The sequence below is a fragment of the Sinocyclocheilus grahami genome, unplaced genomic scaffold (genome assembly GCF_001515645.1).
Source record: "Sinocyclocheilus grahami isolate Dianchi unplaced genomic scaffold, SAMN03320097.WGS_v1.1 scaffold986.1, whole genome shotgun sequence".
NCBI classification, from domain to species: domain Eukaryota; kingdom Metazoa; phylum Chordata; class Actinopteri; order Cypriniformes; family Cyprinidae; genus Sinocyclocheilus; species Sinocyclocheilus grahami.
In genome coordinates this window covers 35,830-53,010 of record NW_015506165.1, presented here as the reverse complement: position 1 = coordinate 53,010, position 17,181 = coordinate 35,830, and the positions used below count along the sequence as shown (strand labels likewise).

The following is a 17,181-nucleotide window of genomic DNA, read 5'->3' as shown; positions in this document are numbered from 1 at the left end:
AAGTTAATTTTTGAAGATTTTAGTGCTGTCATATGAATTAGTCTTTAGAGTGTACATCTTGCTAAATGTGGGAGATGCATTTTTTTTCCCATTTCCACAAGAAAAAGAGGTAGGTTTATTAGTCTCACTATTAACAACATTAACTGCCAGAAAAAAAATACAACATTTCAGTGCTTTTAAGACACTACATATTTGTTTAGCACTTTTTGCTTATTTAAAAAGGGATTTTATTTGCAAAGAGCCCACTTCTTAGTTAGCTTATATGGTATTTTAAAATAATAGTTGCAAAATGTGTGTGTGTGTGTGTGTGTGTGTGTGTGTATAAGACAAATCAAATACACAAATGATCATACACCTTAATATATCCTTACAAAATAATCTTGATTAACTACAACAATTGCAGATTTGTTTCTTTTTCCAGTCAACATAGTTCCTATTCGAAAACATGCTTAAATGTATCCTGGATCCTACTTCTTCAATTTTGTCATTGATACAACATTTGTTTTGCGTTTTACATGTTTTTTCCTCCTTTGTGTAAAAGGTTGTCGACGTCGCATGTTTATTTTGCGTTCATCAAAGAAAAAGTGTAAGTTAAGTTAAACAGAAAATAAACAAATATATGAGTTAAAAGAATATATAGCACATTATGCTAAAGATATACTGACTTATACTGGCTAGTAACGCCCCTGACCACGCCCACTCCATTTAACGCGTTGTCATCTGCGGTGTGCTTGCACTGTTTGTTGTGACGGAGGCGCAGAGATGTCAGGAATCGCGGCGAAGCTCCAGCAGAACCGGGCCCGAGCAGCGGGCGTCGGTACCAACGCTAATGCGCTCAAATTCCTCAGCCAGGACTATGAAGCGCTCAAGCGCGAGTGTCTGGAGAGCGGACGCCTGTTTCAGGATGACACGTTTGAAGCCAGTGTATCTGCGCTCGGGTTCAAGGAACTGGGACCAAACTCCTCTAAAGTGCGCGGGGTTGAGTGGCTGAGACCAAAGGTTGGTGTAACATAATCATTTAATAAATTATATTTAAAGGTGTTGAATATTTTTAAAAAACGATATAGCTTTTATTTATATATATATATATGAAACATTACATAAATGTGTAAAATAATACATGCATGAATAATGTATATTTAATTTATTATACTTCAGTTATATGCTCAAAAATGTTTTATTTAAAAAAGGTAAAAAAAAAAAAAGCTTAATTACTCTCAATTTGCTGAATTTGCACAACATTTTAAAAAAAAAATCTGATATTACACTGGTTAGACTTATAGTACCCAATGTTTTGATTTCATATTTCTTTGGCATTTATAAGACTGACATTTACCTGATTTGCATGGTTGAAGTGTTCACACCCGTCATTAAAATGGCAAAACACATTCTTCTCTAACCTGGTTCAAATCTCGACTTTGACTTCTTTTCTTATTTGTTTTGCTATAGGCCATCACGCCTTGAGCATATCTTGTTGTTTTGTGCTTGGTTATAATAACTGACTATTAGTCTGAAGCTTTCTGTATCTGGGTGTGTTTGCCATCATTAGTTTTTTTTGTTTTTTTGAGGCACTGTGATCAGGAAGCTGCACTTGTGCATATAGTTTTAGGTCAATCATATTACTACAAATCATTGTACTACAGATAAACATATACACATCAGTGTTTTAATGCATGTGTTTTCTAACACCATCCCGGCAGCCAGGAAAGAACAAAAAAGTATTCTCTATAATGACCATGCAAAGCCATTGCATGTTAATCTGAACTTGACAAACCGCTTCAGAGACAGACAGACCAGGAAGTTATGGGAACATACTGCCCTAAGAGCATTGGCACATTAAATGTGGCATGCTTATGCTTTGTGATCCACATAATGCATTACTGCTTACCAGAAGACCTTTTTAGAGTCAATTAAAGGGAATGAGATCCTCACTGCTGGTATGATGGATGGTTATTGATGTATTCAAGAATGGTGTCAGTTTGACTCACAGCCTCTTCTATTTTTATTTAATAATTTAATTAATACCATTGAATAAGCAAATATTTAGCTGTGTCACACATTTTTCAACCCTGTTACCACATGATATTCCCCCCATTATAGAAAGTGTAACATTCCTCAAAATTGTAACACACAAGAAGAAACATTCATTATCGATTTGTACACAAATTTCAATGTTGACTGTGCAACTATTTAACCCTGTTACTCAGGTTATTGTAATAAAAATGATAAAGCAAATATATATTTTTAAAATGTATAATAAAGTATAATTGATAGTAATGTTAAACATGTAGTATTTAATGATTTTTAAATATTTAACATGTATTTAATAAATATGAAATTATATTTAATTATGCAACAATTCAACCCTGTTACTCAGGTTATTGTAATAAAAATTATCAAGCAAATATATATCTTTAAAATGTATAATAAAGTAAAATATATAGTAACGTTATACATGTATTATTTAATGATGTTTTTAAATATTTAACATGTATTTAATAAATGTGAAATAATAATATAATAATATATGCATGATTATTAGATGAACATTTAAATGTTTTAATTTATTCAAATGTAATTATATGCTCTACAATATTTTAATGACTTAGTATTTAATAAAGCATTATGGTCAGAACTGAAAGACTAAATTAATCTCTGGTTACACTGGTTAAACCTCTAGTATTTATCATCCTGGCATTCATTTTGCAACTGTTACTGTATGATTTTCCTGTTATAGAAAAAGTAACTTAGAAGAAGAAATATCATTTGGACTTTTTCCATGGCGGGAAGACAAAATAACTAAAATTTCATTGTCAGTTTTTTACAGATTTCAGTGTTGACTGCTCAACCATTCAACCCTGTTACTCAGGTTATTGTAATTAAAATAATCAAGCAAATATATATATATATATATATTAATATACCCTGTATGGCGGAATTAAAATAACCACAAAATATGTAGCTCCTACTGAGTTATGTGTTATTTAAGCTAATTTTGCAACCCTGTTACTGCATGATTTCCCCCCGTTACAGACAATGGAGCTTAAAATTGTAACCCCCAAGAAGAAACATAATTTTGACCCTTCCCATGGCGGGAAGACAAAATAACTTCATTTTTGTTGTCAAGTTTTACACATATTTCAATGTTAACTGCTCAAACATTCAACCCTGTTACTCGGATAACTGTATTAAAAAATTATCATGCAAATATTTTTCTTTAATTAATGATAAATATAATTTATTAATAAAATAACAAACCAACAAAATAACCACAAAATCTTAAGTTCCTTCTGAGTTAAATGTTTTTAAGCTAAATTTGCAACCCTGTTACTTGGCGCTCTTTTTTTATCCTATAAAGAGCTATTTGTTTTGTCATTTACATTCAGCAATAAACTCATCTCTTGATTCATGTTTTTGGAATGCCTGTTTTTGTCACCCAGCAACTGACATCCAGCCCAACGTTCATTAGCGGAGGTGCGACCAGAACTGACATCTGCCAGGGTGCTTTGGGTGAGTCAATTTAGCTATAATATTCACCCATTGTGGAGCTAGTGTACAATGAAACTTTAGAAGTGATGATAACAAAAGATCATACCGAACTGTCCCATACAGTTTAACCAGCAGAAGTCAGCCATTGAAACGCTGAACCACAAAAGCAGTTTTTCTAGTTTTGGAAGTTTCTTTAGATGGCGGTTGGAGCACATGGGAAATCATTAGAATTGTACAGGGAAACACCCTGTGTGAGCAAACTCATTCATTCTTGATCCATATTTCTTAAATGATTTGACTGCCAATTTTTCATATCTGGGAATTTTATTAATTGCATATCTTCTTAAAGAAACAGTTCACCCAAAACATTGGTCCAAACCTATAAATTTTTCTTCAAAAGCAAAGGGTGCGTAATCAGAGGAATGGAAGGAATTCCTTGGGGAAAACGACACTTTTTTGTCTACATAGCAAACACACATACATACACACCCTGATAAACCTGTTTTACTCCATACAACACAAACACTGGTGTCCTTTCATCCTGTCTTGGATCATACGCCTCTGTTTCCTCATATGCAAACATGTCCCAAGAGTCAGGTGACTGTAGTTTTCCACTGTAGCTGAAAATGTTTGATACGAGTCCTCATCAGACAATGCCACTGACTTTACTGGCTATTAAGGAAATGTCTGTGATGCAAATGTGTGGGAGCAGGAATAATAGGAGAGGTGGTGTCCTGAAACATGCCAGAACAACTTAAAAGTTATGTTGATAGGAATTTACGTTTCACCATCAATATTGTGCAGCTATCGTTTTGTGTGTTGTAGAATGAACAGTGAAATCTAATAAAATATTAAATAAAAATGCAGTTACCGTCCTCTTGCAATACTGAGTCACAGATTTAGTAAACGCAATATGATATCACGTCATCTTGCTGGTTTTCCAGGTGACTGTTGGCTTCTAGCTGCCATCGCTTCTCTTACTCTCAACCAGGACGTGTTCGCCCGTGTGGTTCCGTCTGGACAGAGTTTTGACGGAGACTACGCTGGAATATTTCATTTCCAGGTTAATAACCTCTTGTTCATGTAAAAGCCAAACAACCAAAAATATTGACTGATTTTGCTGTTTTATAGCCACTACTAATACAGAAGTGTCTGCTAACCAATATCCTGAACCATTTTTTTTATTGTTTTATCTTAATATTAATAAAATAATATACACTTTATTTATTTATTTGTGTATATATATATATATATATATATACAGTGGGGAAAAAAGTATTTAGTCAGCCACCAATTGTGCAAGTTCTCCCACTTAAAAAGATGAGAGATGTCTGTAATTTTCATCATAGGTATACCTCAACTATGAGAGACAAAATGAGGAAAAAAAATCCAGAAAATCACATTGTAGGATTTTTTAAGATTTTATTTGCAAATTATGGTGGAAAATAAGTATTTGGTCAATAACAAAATTTCATCTCAATACTTTGTTATATACCCTTTGTTGGCAATGACAGAGGTCAAACGTTTTCTGTAAGTCTTCACTAGGTTTTCACACACTGTTGCTGGTATTTTGGCCCATTCCTCCATGCAGATCTCCTCTAGAGCAGTAATGTTTTGGGGCTGTCGCTGGGCAACACGGATTTTCAACTCCCTCCAAAGATTTTCTAGGGGGTTGAGATCTGGAGACTGGCTAGGCCACTCCAGGACCTTGAAATGCTTCTTACGAAGCCACTCCTTCGTTGCCCGGGCGGTGTGTTTGGGATCATTGTCATGCTGAAAGACCCAGCCACGTTTAATCTTCAATGCCCTTGCTGATGGAAGGAGGTGTTCACTCAAAATCTCACGATACATGGCCCCATTCATTATTTCGTTTACACGGATCAGTCGTCCTGGTCCCTTAGCAGAAAAACAGCCCCAAAGCATGATATTTCCACCCCCATGCTTCACAGTAGGTATGGTGTTCTTTGGATGCAACTCAGCATTCTTTCTCCTCCAAACACGACAAGTTGAGTTTTTACCAAAAAGTTCTATTTTGGTTTCATCTGACCATATGACATTCTCCCAATCCTCTTCTGGATCATCCAAATGCTCTCTAGCAAACTTCAGACAGGCCTGGACATGTACTGGCTTAAGCAGGGGGACACGTCTGGCACTGCAGGATTTGAGTCCCTGGCGGCGCAGTGTGTTACTGATGGTAGCCTTTGTTACTTTGGTCCCAGCTCTCTGCAGGTCATTCACTAGGCCCCCCCGTGTGGTTCTGGGATTTTTGCTCACAGTTCTTGTGATCATTTTGACCCCACGGGGTGAGATCTTGCGTGGTATTGCTAAGAACTTCATTTGGACAACTTTAAAGGCGATTTTCTCAATATTTGGATTTTTTTTGCACCCTCAGATTCCAGATTTTCAAATAGTTGTATCTCAGCCAAATATTGTCCTATCATAACAAACCATACATCAATGGAAAGCTTATTTATTTATCTTAATTTCCCCTTTTCACTGGTTTTGTGGTCCAGGGTCACATATAATTAACACAATCTACATTAGTATTATTATTATTAATAATTATGAATATGATTATTTATTTGCAGTATCATTATTTTGGTTTAAGCTAAGTTGTCTTCAGATCAAGTCTATTTTTCATCAAGGCTATTTTTGACTGTCTCATAAAGCTACACATTTCTATAGATAAAATGAAATTTGTTGCCATGTATACAGTTTATATAAATATAAATATTATTGTTGTTATTAATATTATTAATAATAATATTTATTTAAATATTGATTGATTTATTCATTTAGTTAGTTACTGTATTACTATTGTTGTTATTTATGCAAAGTTGTTTTCTCATGTAAAAGTCACATTTATTTTCATTATTGTATTGTTTAAGGATTTATCTCATTATTAAGCTACACATTTCTCTCATAAAAAATGGCATTTGTTACCATACATTCAGAAAATGCTGTTATGTCTATATGACATTGTTCCATAAAGACGTTTGTCAAATGTTCCATTAACGTTTACAGACGTCTATTGTCTCTTCAGTTCTGGCAGTGTGGTGATTGGGTGGATGTGGTCATTGACGACCGTCTGCCTTCCAGGAACAGAGAGCTGCTGTTTGTCCACTCTGCCGAGGGCTCTGAGTTTTGGAGTGCCCTGCTGGAGAAGGCCTATGCAAAGTGAGTAGTCAGTAGATTCAAACTCATTTAGCATGTCTAAGTGGACTAGGCTTCCTCAGAAATAATAACGAAAAGCTACTTCTTGTCCTCAGGCTGAACGGCTGCTATGAAGCTCTGTCTGGTGGCTCCACCACTGAGGGCTTTGAGGATTTCACTGGAGGCATCGCTGAGGTCCATGAACTATCCAAAGCAGGTCCAAACCTCTTCAAAGTCATCCAGAAGGCTTTGAGCTGGGGCTCACTGCTGGGCTGCTCGATAGATGTGAGAAACTTCATATTTACAAACTTCGTGTGTACTTCAATTGCGCAACCTTGTAATTACTAGGAGTGTGTAACTGGATCTGCTGTGTAACTGTCAGTGAACTGGAATTAATAGTCGTGCAAAACCGGTTCTGTTGTGTATTTGGTTTAGATCACAGACTCTGCTGATTCAGAGGCCATTACTAGTCAGAAACTGGTGAAAGGACACGCCTACTCGGTTACAGGAGCTGAAGAGGTTAGTGGTGACTGTATTGACTAGAATTTTCATTTATAGGGATAGTTCACCCAAAAATGAACCTTCTGTCATCATTTACTCACCCTCATGTTGTTATAAACCTGTATGGGTTTCTTTCTTTGGCTGAACACAAAGGAAGATATTCTGAAGAATGTTGGTAGTCAAACAGTTGCTGGTAGCCATTGACTTCCATAGTGTTTGTTCCATACTTTGGAAGTCAATGGCTACCAGCAACTGTTTGATTAACAACATTCTCTCATAGTCATACAGGTTTATAACAACATGAGTAGATAATGAGTAAATGATGACAGAAGTTTCATTTTTGGGTGAACTAACCCTTTTAATTGGTTTGCATATGGAATATGATTTATGACTGAATGTTACAGGTGGAGGACAGGGGCAACTTAACCAAACTGATCCGCATCAGGAACCCCTGGGGGCAGGTGGAGTGGACCGGAGCCTGGAGTGATGGGTGGGTAACCCGGTGTTGGCATCAAAACATGTTACATGTCTATAAATTAATAAGCATGTAAAGCTCTATTTCTGAAAACCAACTGTGGTTTGGCAGAGAGTAACCACACCCACCTGTGGCTCTATTCAGACATGTTGCTATGAGCTGCTATAGGAACTCTGTTAAAGCCCTCGGGTGTAGGAAGGAGAGGATAAGTGCCACCCATCCTCCACATCACGCAGTGTACACCTAGCTTCCTCGTTCCACAACAAAATCAACATAATTTAACATACTTAACCCATTAACGCTTAACTAATTTAATCCTTTAAGAATATATACATATAATATAATATTATTACATATATATAGAGAGAGGGGTTAAATTGGGATGTGTTATGTGGGGGGGCTCTGTGGTTTTAGGCTTTCGAGGGGTGCACATGTGCAACCTACAAAATATAATATCAGTTGACAAATTGTAAAATATTACAAGTTGAGAGAGCTAGAATTAGTAAGAACAAGAAAAAAATAATTATAACAAAATATATATACTTTATAGATAGATAGATAAAACGATAGATAGATAGATAGACAGACAGACAGACAGACAGATAGATAGATAGATAGATAGATAGATAGATAGATAGATAGATAGATAGATAGATAGATAGATAAAACGATAGATAGACAGACAGATATATAGATAGATAGATAGATAGATAGATAGATAGATAGATAGAACCATAGATAGATAGACAGACAGACAGTTTGATAGACAGACAGACAGATAGATAGATAAAACGATAGATAGATAGATAGATAGATAGATAGATAGATAGATAGATAGATAGATAGAACCATAGATAGATAGAACCATAGATAGATAGAACCATAGATAGATAGACAGTTTGATAGATAGAACCATAGATAGATAGACAGACAGACAGTTAGATAGATAGATAGATAGATAGATAGATAGATAGATAGAACCATAGATAGATAGACAGACAGACAGTTTGATAGACAGACAGACAGATAGATAGATAAAACGATAGATAGATAGATAGATAGATAGATAGATAGATAGATAGATAGATAGATAGAACCATAGATAGATAGACAGACAGACAGTTTGATAGACAGACAGACAGATAGATAGATAAAACGATAGATAGATAGATAGATAGATAGATAGATAGATAGATAGATAGATAGATAGAACCATAGATAGATAGAACCATAGATAGATAGAACCATAGATAGATAGACAGACAGACAGTTTGATAGATAGATAGATAGATAGATAGAGTAAATGTTTCTAGAGCAGCAAATCAGCATATTAGAATGATTTAGTAATGATGTTATGATGCTGTAAATTCAGCTTTGCTGTTTTAGTAAAATAAAAAAGAGCTATTTTAAGTTCTGATAATATTACACAATATAACCATTTTTACTACATTTTGATTAAATAAATGCAGCCTTGGTGAGCATAAGAGACTTCTTTCAAAAACAAAAAGTCTTGCCAACCATAAACGTTTGAGTGGTAGTGTATATATGTGAAATAGGATTGTTATTCAACCCAAATATAACAGTTTAGCTAAATAATGTGCAGAAAGTTCACTGAATGTCATGTGATTGGTCTCTAGGTCGTCAGAATGGCGTCAGATCAGTGACAGTGACCGTGAGAAAATAAGCTGCAAAGCAGATGATGGAGAGTTCTGGTAATCTGTGATGAAATGTTTTATTTGTTTATGTGTTCGACATTTCAGTTAAGGTGTTCTTATGATCATCGATATTTCTCTGCATCCCAGGATGTCGTTCTCTGATTTCCTGCGTCATTACTCGCGGGTGGAGATCTGTAATCTGACCCCTGATGCTCTGTCAGACGACAGCATTAATAAGTGGGCGCTGTCCAAGTTTGATGGCAACTGGAGGAAAGGATCAACTGCTGGAGGCTGCAGAAATTACCCAAGTAATGAACTGAATCAACTACCTGATAATTACATTATACTTTATTATATTACATTATATTATATTAAATGTTTGACCAAGAATACACAGCAAAACAAAGAATACTTGTCACAGTGCAGGCAAGGCAAGGAAGAGGAGATGCGGCTCCAAATGCAGCTTTAACTTTGTTTAGAAAAAAAACGGTAACACTTTACAACTAAGAATAAACAATTATTCTACAGCATTTATTCATCTTAGTTAATGTTAATTTCAACATTTACTAATGCATTATTAAAATCAAAACTTGTGCTTGTTAACATTAGGTAATGTACTGTGAATCAACATGAATTAACAATGAACATTAATTGGACATTTTCTTTAACTAACATTAACAAAGATGAATAAATACTGTAATAAATGTATTGGTCATTGTTCATTCATGTTAGTTAATACATTAACTAACATTAACTAATGGAACCTTATTGTAAAGTGTTACCAAAATAACAATAATGTTGTAAGACATAAGCACACAGAGAGAAAATAAACACGACAGCTTTGTGCATCTAACGAATACAATACTAGACAATGAACTGAGGAAATTACAATGAACTGGACTTTGAAAGTTTTTTTTGTGATATATCATGTCAGTGGACAATGGTAATTATACAAAATAAATAAAGGTAATATTAAAGAATTAATTTAAATAATCTATACTTATCATTTCCATAGCGACGCGTCATGCAGGCACAATAGCGCTGTATGACAGATGTTTCACTTTTATTTAGTTTTTCCTTCCTGGCTGATTAGTTAATTAGCATAGCCTAGATAGGGTATCTTCTTGTTTTAGTGAAGTTCATGTTTGATTAAACATCCATAAATAGCCTTGACATCTTAATATATTATAATATTTCACTTAGCTAGTTTTTGATGAAAGTTTTTGTCTTCTGTGTATAACTAACTTTTCTGAGTATATATTTTTGTAATAAAAATAAGCTTCGGTTTCATAAACTTGGTGCTGATTACAGCTTAACATTATTTACCTTAACCTACCTTTGGGGTCTTTGCTATTCTATTCCGATATTCCAATAGCTATTTATAGATTAAGAGTTGTTGTTTTAGATGTACAGATGACTTGCTGCTGTGTTTAATAATTTATGCTGTCAAAATAACATTCTGTTCCATAAATGCATTGTCTGCTGGTTTATTTAGCTACTTTTCAGCATACCACATTAAGTATGCCACTTAGTTCTGTAAGACCTTGAATGTTAAAGTTCAAATGAACACCTACTAGTTTGTATACTACTACAAGCTGGCATTGGTATGATGTAAGCAACACAGCTACAATCAAGCATTGACAATAATAAGTCGAATTGGCGGCACTGAGGGGCCCCCATGTAAAATTCTGCTTAGGGCCCCATAAAGGCTTGGGCCGGCCCTGAAACCAGTTCATGAAAACCAAGGGGACAAAGGAAACAAGAACATACAAAGTGAGAGTCCAAGGAAACAAAACTTAAACTTATGACAATACTAAACAAAAACAGCAGCAATAAACAAAACAAAATAATACTAAACAACAAAACAAACAAAATAATACTAAACAAAGCAGCAAAAAAACTAAATACTGAACAAAAACAACAGTAAAAAACAAAATAAAATATCAAACAAAAACAACAAAAAGACTAAAGTACACTAATAAAACAACTGCAAAAAAATACTAAACAAAAGCAAATGCAAAAAAGAATACTAAAAAACAATAAAAAGCTAAACAAACAAAAACAATAGCAAAAAAACAAATGTATACTAAACAAAAACAGCAAAAAATACTGAAAACAATAAAAGCCAAACAAAATAATGATAAACAAAACAAACAAAAGAATACCAAACAACATCAACAGCAAAAAACAAAATAAAAATAAACACAAACAACAACAAAAAACAAAACAATACTAAACAAACACAACCGCAAAAGACAAACGAGAATACTAAACAAAAACAACAAAAAGCAAAGCAAAATAAAGACAACTGCAAAAAAACTAAAAATAATATTGAACAAAAACAACAGCAAAAATAAAAGTACACTAAAAATAACTGCAAAAAAACACACGCAACAGCAAAAACGTCTACTAAAAGCAATAAAAAGCAAAACAAACAAAAACAACAGCAAAAATAAAAGTACACTAAAAATAACGGCAAAAAAACACAAACGCAACAGCAAAAAAAGTCTACTAAAAGCAATAAAAAGCAAAACAAACAAAAACAACAGCAAAAACAAATGTATACTATACAAAAACAGCAAAAAATTGTAAAAACAATAAAAAAGCAAAACAAAAGAATAAATAACAAAAGAATACCAAACATAAGAAACAAAATAAACCTACACTCTAAAAAATGCTGGGTAAAATATGGACAAACCCTGGGACTGGGTTGTTTTCAACCAGCAGTTGGGTTGGGCAGTAACCCAACCGCTGGGTCAAAACAACCCAATCGCTGGGTTTGTCCATATTTTACCCAGCATTGGGTTGTATTTAACCCAGCATTTTTTAGAGTGTAAACAAACAAAAAATAGCAAAAAAAAAACTAAAAAGGATGCTAAACAAAAACAACTAAAAGCAAAGCAAAATAATAGTAAATAAATACAACAAAAAAGCAAAACAGAAGAATACTGCACAAAAACAATAGCAAAAAAACTTGTTTAGTATTTTGAGGTACTATTTATTACAGCAAAACACTTGTTTGACCTTCGTTATGTTCCTGGCAGACTCGTTCTATATGAACCCTCAGTTTCTGATCAAGATGGAGGAGCAGGATGACGACCCCACTGATAATGAAGTGGGCTGCAGCTTCGTTGTGGGTCTGATCCAGAAGAACCGCCGCAAAATGAGAAAAGTCGGAGAGGACATGCACACCATTGGCTTCGCCATCTACGATGTGAGCAGCCTAACACCATGTCTGGAAGTCGACTAGCATAGGCTATCGCCAGAAAATCTGATCCACTTTCCTGCTTATTCTGGCCAAGAACTATCAGAAGTGATAAGAATTGATTATTTCACAAACATAAATTAAATCAATATATCTCTCTTATTATCGTCCACAGGTTCCTGACGAGGTATGGACTGCAGATACTGAAGCACAAAATCGCTGAAGCACAAAATCGCCTGTTTTTTTGCTACATAACCTCAAGATCCACTAGTGTTTTCATCAGTTCATCATAGCTCTTAAAGGGATAATTTACCCAGAAATGAACATTAATAATCTAATTTGGTTGCATTATTCTGTTGTAGTTGGCCGGGCAGAGGAACGTCCACCTGGACCGTAACTTCTTCCAGCGAAATGCTTCAGCGGCCCGTTCCGAGAGCTTCATCAACCTGCGCGAGGTTTGCTCTCGTTTTTGTCTGCCCCCCGGCGAGTATCTCATCGTCCCGTCCACCTTCGAGCCCAACAAGGACGGAGACTTTTGTGTTCGTGTCTTCTCTGAGAAACAGGCAGAGTTCCAGTGAGTTCCTGGCCCACAATAATGAGATTGGTTCTAATGAAAGTCTATTTCTCCTGACTGAAAATATGTTTGGTTTTTAGAGAGCTTGATGACCCCGTGGAGAGCAATGTTCCTGAGGTAAATTTCTCCATGAATATAATGCTGTATTATTATGACATAAGCGTGCATTATTTCAATTGTATTATTTCATAGATTAACGTGAACGAGGGTGATATTGATAGCCGGTTCAAGAATCTGTTTGGACAGCTTGCTGGGGCAGTGAGTATTACAGGATAATTGTTCCTGAGGTAAATTTCTCCATGAATATAATGCTGTATTATTATGACATAAGCGTGCATTATTTCAATTGTATTATTTCATAGATTAACGTGAACGAGGCTGATATTGATAGCCGGTTCAAGAATCTGTTTGGACAGCTTGCTGGGGCAGTGAGTATTACAGGATAATGATTTAATTATGCTCTTTTTGTTCATTTGAATATTTATAAATCATATCCAATCATTCTTTTTCTCCACAAGGATGCTGAAATCTCAGCATTTGAGCTGCTAAATGTCCTGAACAAAGTGATAGCTAAACGTAAGCTCTCGGATACATTTTTCCATTTCTTTTATATATTATATGATATTTATATAGTAAATAGTTTAATTAATATTTTATAGGTATTATCAATACATAAAACAATATATAACAATAAATATCAATAATAAATAAAAACATTTTAGCTCTGTTAAATATATAGTTAATAATGAAATATTAATAAATAAATCAAATAAAACAACAATTATAAATAAAAATGTTTTTGCTTGAATTTGTAAAAATACATCGTAGTAAATAATTTAATATTTTATAGATATCAATTAATCAATAATATATATATATATATATATATATATATATAAGAATAAATATAAATATTTTCTTTACATGTAGATAACCTTATTAATTGAATATTTTAATTATTGACCATTTATAATAACTTTTTTTCAAGGTAAAGACATTCAAACTGATGGATTTAGTTTGGACACTTGCCGCAACATGGTGAACTTACTGGATGTATCCTTTTGAATAACTGCACGAGATGTTTTTCAAATGCATCAGTTTTATAAAAATAATTGACTGATTTCTGCACTATTCTAGTCTATTCTTTCCTTTATTGCTGTCTCAGAAAGACGGCAGTGGAAAACTGGGCATGGTTGAATTTAAGATCCTCTGGACTAAAATTGAGATGTACCTGGTATGTTTTCATGCTTGTTTTCATCCTGGTATCATTGTCATTATTTGTACAGTCTGGTTTCGAAGTCGGCTGACTGTTAAAAAATGTTGTAACATTGCAGTGCGCCTGTGTTTGTGTTCTGTCAGGACATCTTCTGTAAAAACGACAAGGACAAGTCCGGCACAATGAGCTCCATGGAGATGAGAGAAGCCATAGGGAAAGCAGGTCAGAACTTGTGTCTTAAAGGAACAGTTCACACAAAAATCACAAATCTGTTATCATTTAATCACCCTCGTGTTGTTTGTACAGGCTTCTCTCTGAACAACCCTCTACACCAGATCATGGTCGCGCGCTACAGCGACTCCACTCTCAACATCGACTTTGACAACTTTGTGGGCTGTATTGTGCGCCTTGAAAGCATGTTCAGTGAGTGTCCGATAAACAACCACATTTGAATAAAGACTGATATGTGATATTCTGCATTTACATATCCACATTCTCATCTGCAGAAACATTTAAAATGCTGGACAAGGACAAGACTGGCACAATTGAGCTGAACTTTTTTGAGGTTTGTGTCTCTGTTAGTCATATGACACGCAGTGAAGGTTCTAGAACAATCTAGAATCTAGTTATGGCATGTCATAATTGAAATTAGCAGTATTTTCTTAGCGATATGCTATTTACACTAAGTGCAAATAACGATCGATTCTATTTACACTATGTAGAAATAGTAGTATTTTCTTTTGCTATAAGTGTAAATTGTAGTTAGATGCTACTTTTTATGCTGCAAAAATGGCAGATATTTTCACCTCAGTATTGTAGTAGCTACATTATAATACAGTAAGCAATAATAACATATTGAGTGTAAAATATCATATTTATTCAAATATGCCTCTCTACACCGACTTCTAAACCTACCCAATAAACACATGGCCCTTTATTTCCATTTTTCGAATATACACTTCATTTTTATTGAAAATAAATGCCTTTCTGATGTGACTTTTTAATCTCACAATTCTGAGAAAAAAAGCCAGAATTAGATATAAACTCAGAATTGTGACTTTTTCCCTCACAATTCCGAATTTACTTCAAGCACTTCTGACTTTTTTTTCTCTGAATTCTGAGTTTACATCTCTCAGTTTTGTTATCGCGAGTTTAAAATCTTGTAATTCTCATTTTATGCCTTGTAGTTTGTAGTTTATGTCTTGAAATTCTTTCTTTTTTTTCTCTGAATTTCTCAATTCTTGGAAAGAAATTGTAAGATAAAGAGTCGCAATTACCATTATTTTCTTAATCCATGAAGGAATCAGGCTTCCATACAGTACAGATAATGTGCATACTGAGCGCCGTATACATATTATAAAGCAGGGCTGCCCAAACTCGGTCCTGGAGGGCCGGTGTCCTGCAGAGTTTAGCTCCAACTTGCCTCAACACACCTGCCTGGAATTTTCTAGTATGCCTAGTAAGAGCCTGATTAGCTGGTTCAGGAGTGTTTAATTGGGGTTGGAGCTAAACTCTGCAGGACACCGCCCCTCCAGGACCAAGTTTGGACACCCCTGTTATAAAGAGAATTTTTCCATTCATTTTTCCCACAGGGATTTTTTAAAAAGTCTTCATTAAAGCATTATAAGCCATGAACCATACCGAATCACGGCATCACAAACTTTGATTTGAAGCAAAAAAGTATTAAAAAATGTAACAAAAAGACAACGGTCCAAGCCTGTGCGACTTTAATGAGGGACCAAACTACAATCCCATAAAGCATTGTAAATGACGATGATGAAATCGAAAACTATTCATTTAATGTTGTTTAAAGTCGTCATTTGCGGTGCTTCATGTATGAGGGCGTTTTCTTGCAAACTAATTTGGTGCAATTTGCTGATCGTGACTCTGATTGGTGGAATTTTTGATAATTGGTAATGTGGTTTTTCACCACAAATCCGACTGTTAAATCTAATTTAAAAGCCAGTTTAAAATGATGCAAACAGATGCCATGTACCATCAATTAACAACCTCAGTGCTCACAACAGGTCTGTCTCTGAAGGTTTGTAAGTTAAAAATCAGAAAGGTATGGTAGGACGCTCTTCCAAATATACCCAAAGACAACAACACTGTATTTTGTCTCCCTCTAGTGGCTGAATTTTTCCATGCTTTGAGGAAAAAGGAGCAGCAGATTCTGGACATATCTTACACACGGCACTGACACTGACATCCCTGGAATAACCAGAGACAGAAGGAAAAACTGACACCGCCTACATGTGTATCATAAAGCAAAACACTATTTCATGCTACATGTTCTCCAGACTCAGGCCTCCATCACACTGATCTCCATCTTCATATGCTAACAAGAACCGGGTTCCTGTGCAGTGTAATAGAATTCATATTATGGTGGTTTAGTTAGTTGGCTGTTGCTTATTTTGGATCACTACTATGATAGATGACAAAAATATGCTGGGTGCAAACATGTGTGATGTTGTAAGATGTAAAAAAAGAATAAAAACAAAAGCTAACTCCAAACGGTTGTCTTTAATGTAGGAAGCATCAGTAAACATTACCATATCATCAACCACTCCATTTCTTCCTCACCCCTCTAGGTCTCTTATTAGGTTTTTTACTGCCCTCTAGCGATGTAGTGACCATACTCAGTATCACAATGATTCACAGAACACAACATCTTCCCTCTCTGTTAAGAACACTACTTCAGTAACTGAACACTTTTCGTATTATGAAATTATTGCAATAAAGCCTGCAACTGTAGTTATAAAATAAGGTGACATCTGTTTGAACATATAACTAACATATGGCAGTCAAAATTCTTTGACAAAATTTCCTTACCACTGAAATTAAATGATTTCACATTCATGAACCTCAGAACACTTTTTAAAGTACATTTCTTTTACAGCTTGGTTCAACTAA

The 17,181-nt window shown here is 34.7% G+C and overlaps 1 protein-coding gene across 2 annotated transcripts; it reads left to right on the top strand.

Moving 5' to 3' along the window:
* Positions 1 to 726: 726 nt before the first annotated feature.
* LOC107565171 (calpain-2 catalytic subunit-like) lies at positions 727 to 16,801 on the top strand. 2 transcript variants are annotated; one of them, XM_016250391.1, is made up of 21 exons: positions 727 to 999; positions 3,441 to 3,510; positions 4,434 to 4,552; positions 6,533 to 6,666; positions 6,759 to 6,927; positions 7,078 to 7,161; positions 7,548 to 7,633; positions 9,256 to 9,330; positions 9,421 to 9,581; positions 12,318 to 12,487; positions 12,654 to 12,665; positions 12,841 to 13,052; positions 13,133 to 13,169; positions 13,415 to 13,480; positions 13,571 to 13,628; positions 14,041 to 14,105; positions 14,218 to 14,286; positions 14,412 to 14,490; positions 14,575 to 14,691; positions 14,775 to 14,833; positions 16,398 to 16,801. In XM_016250391.1, the coding sequence occupies exons 1-21, from the start codon at positions 763 to 765 to the stop codon at positions 16,419 to 16,421; spliced, it is 2,103 nt and encodes a 700-aa protein (XP_016105877.1). In that variant the 5' UTR covers positions 727 to 762; the 3' UTR covers positions 16,422 to 16,801. The 2 variants fall into 2 exon arrangements, with proteins under 2 accessions (XP_016105877.1, XP_016105876.1); XM_016250390.1 differs by lacking the exon at positions 13,415 to 13,480 and adding an exon at positions 13,245 to 13,310.
* Positions 16,802 to 17,181: the final 380 nt, after the last annotated feature.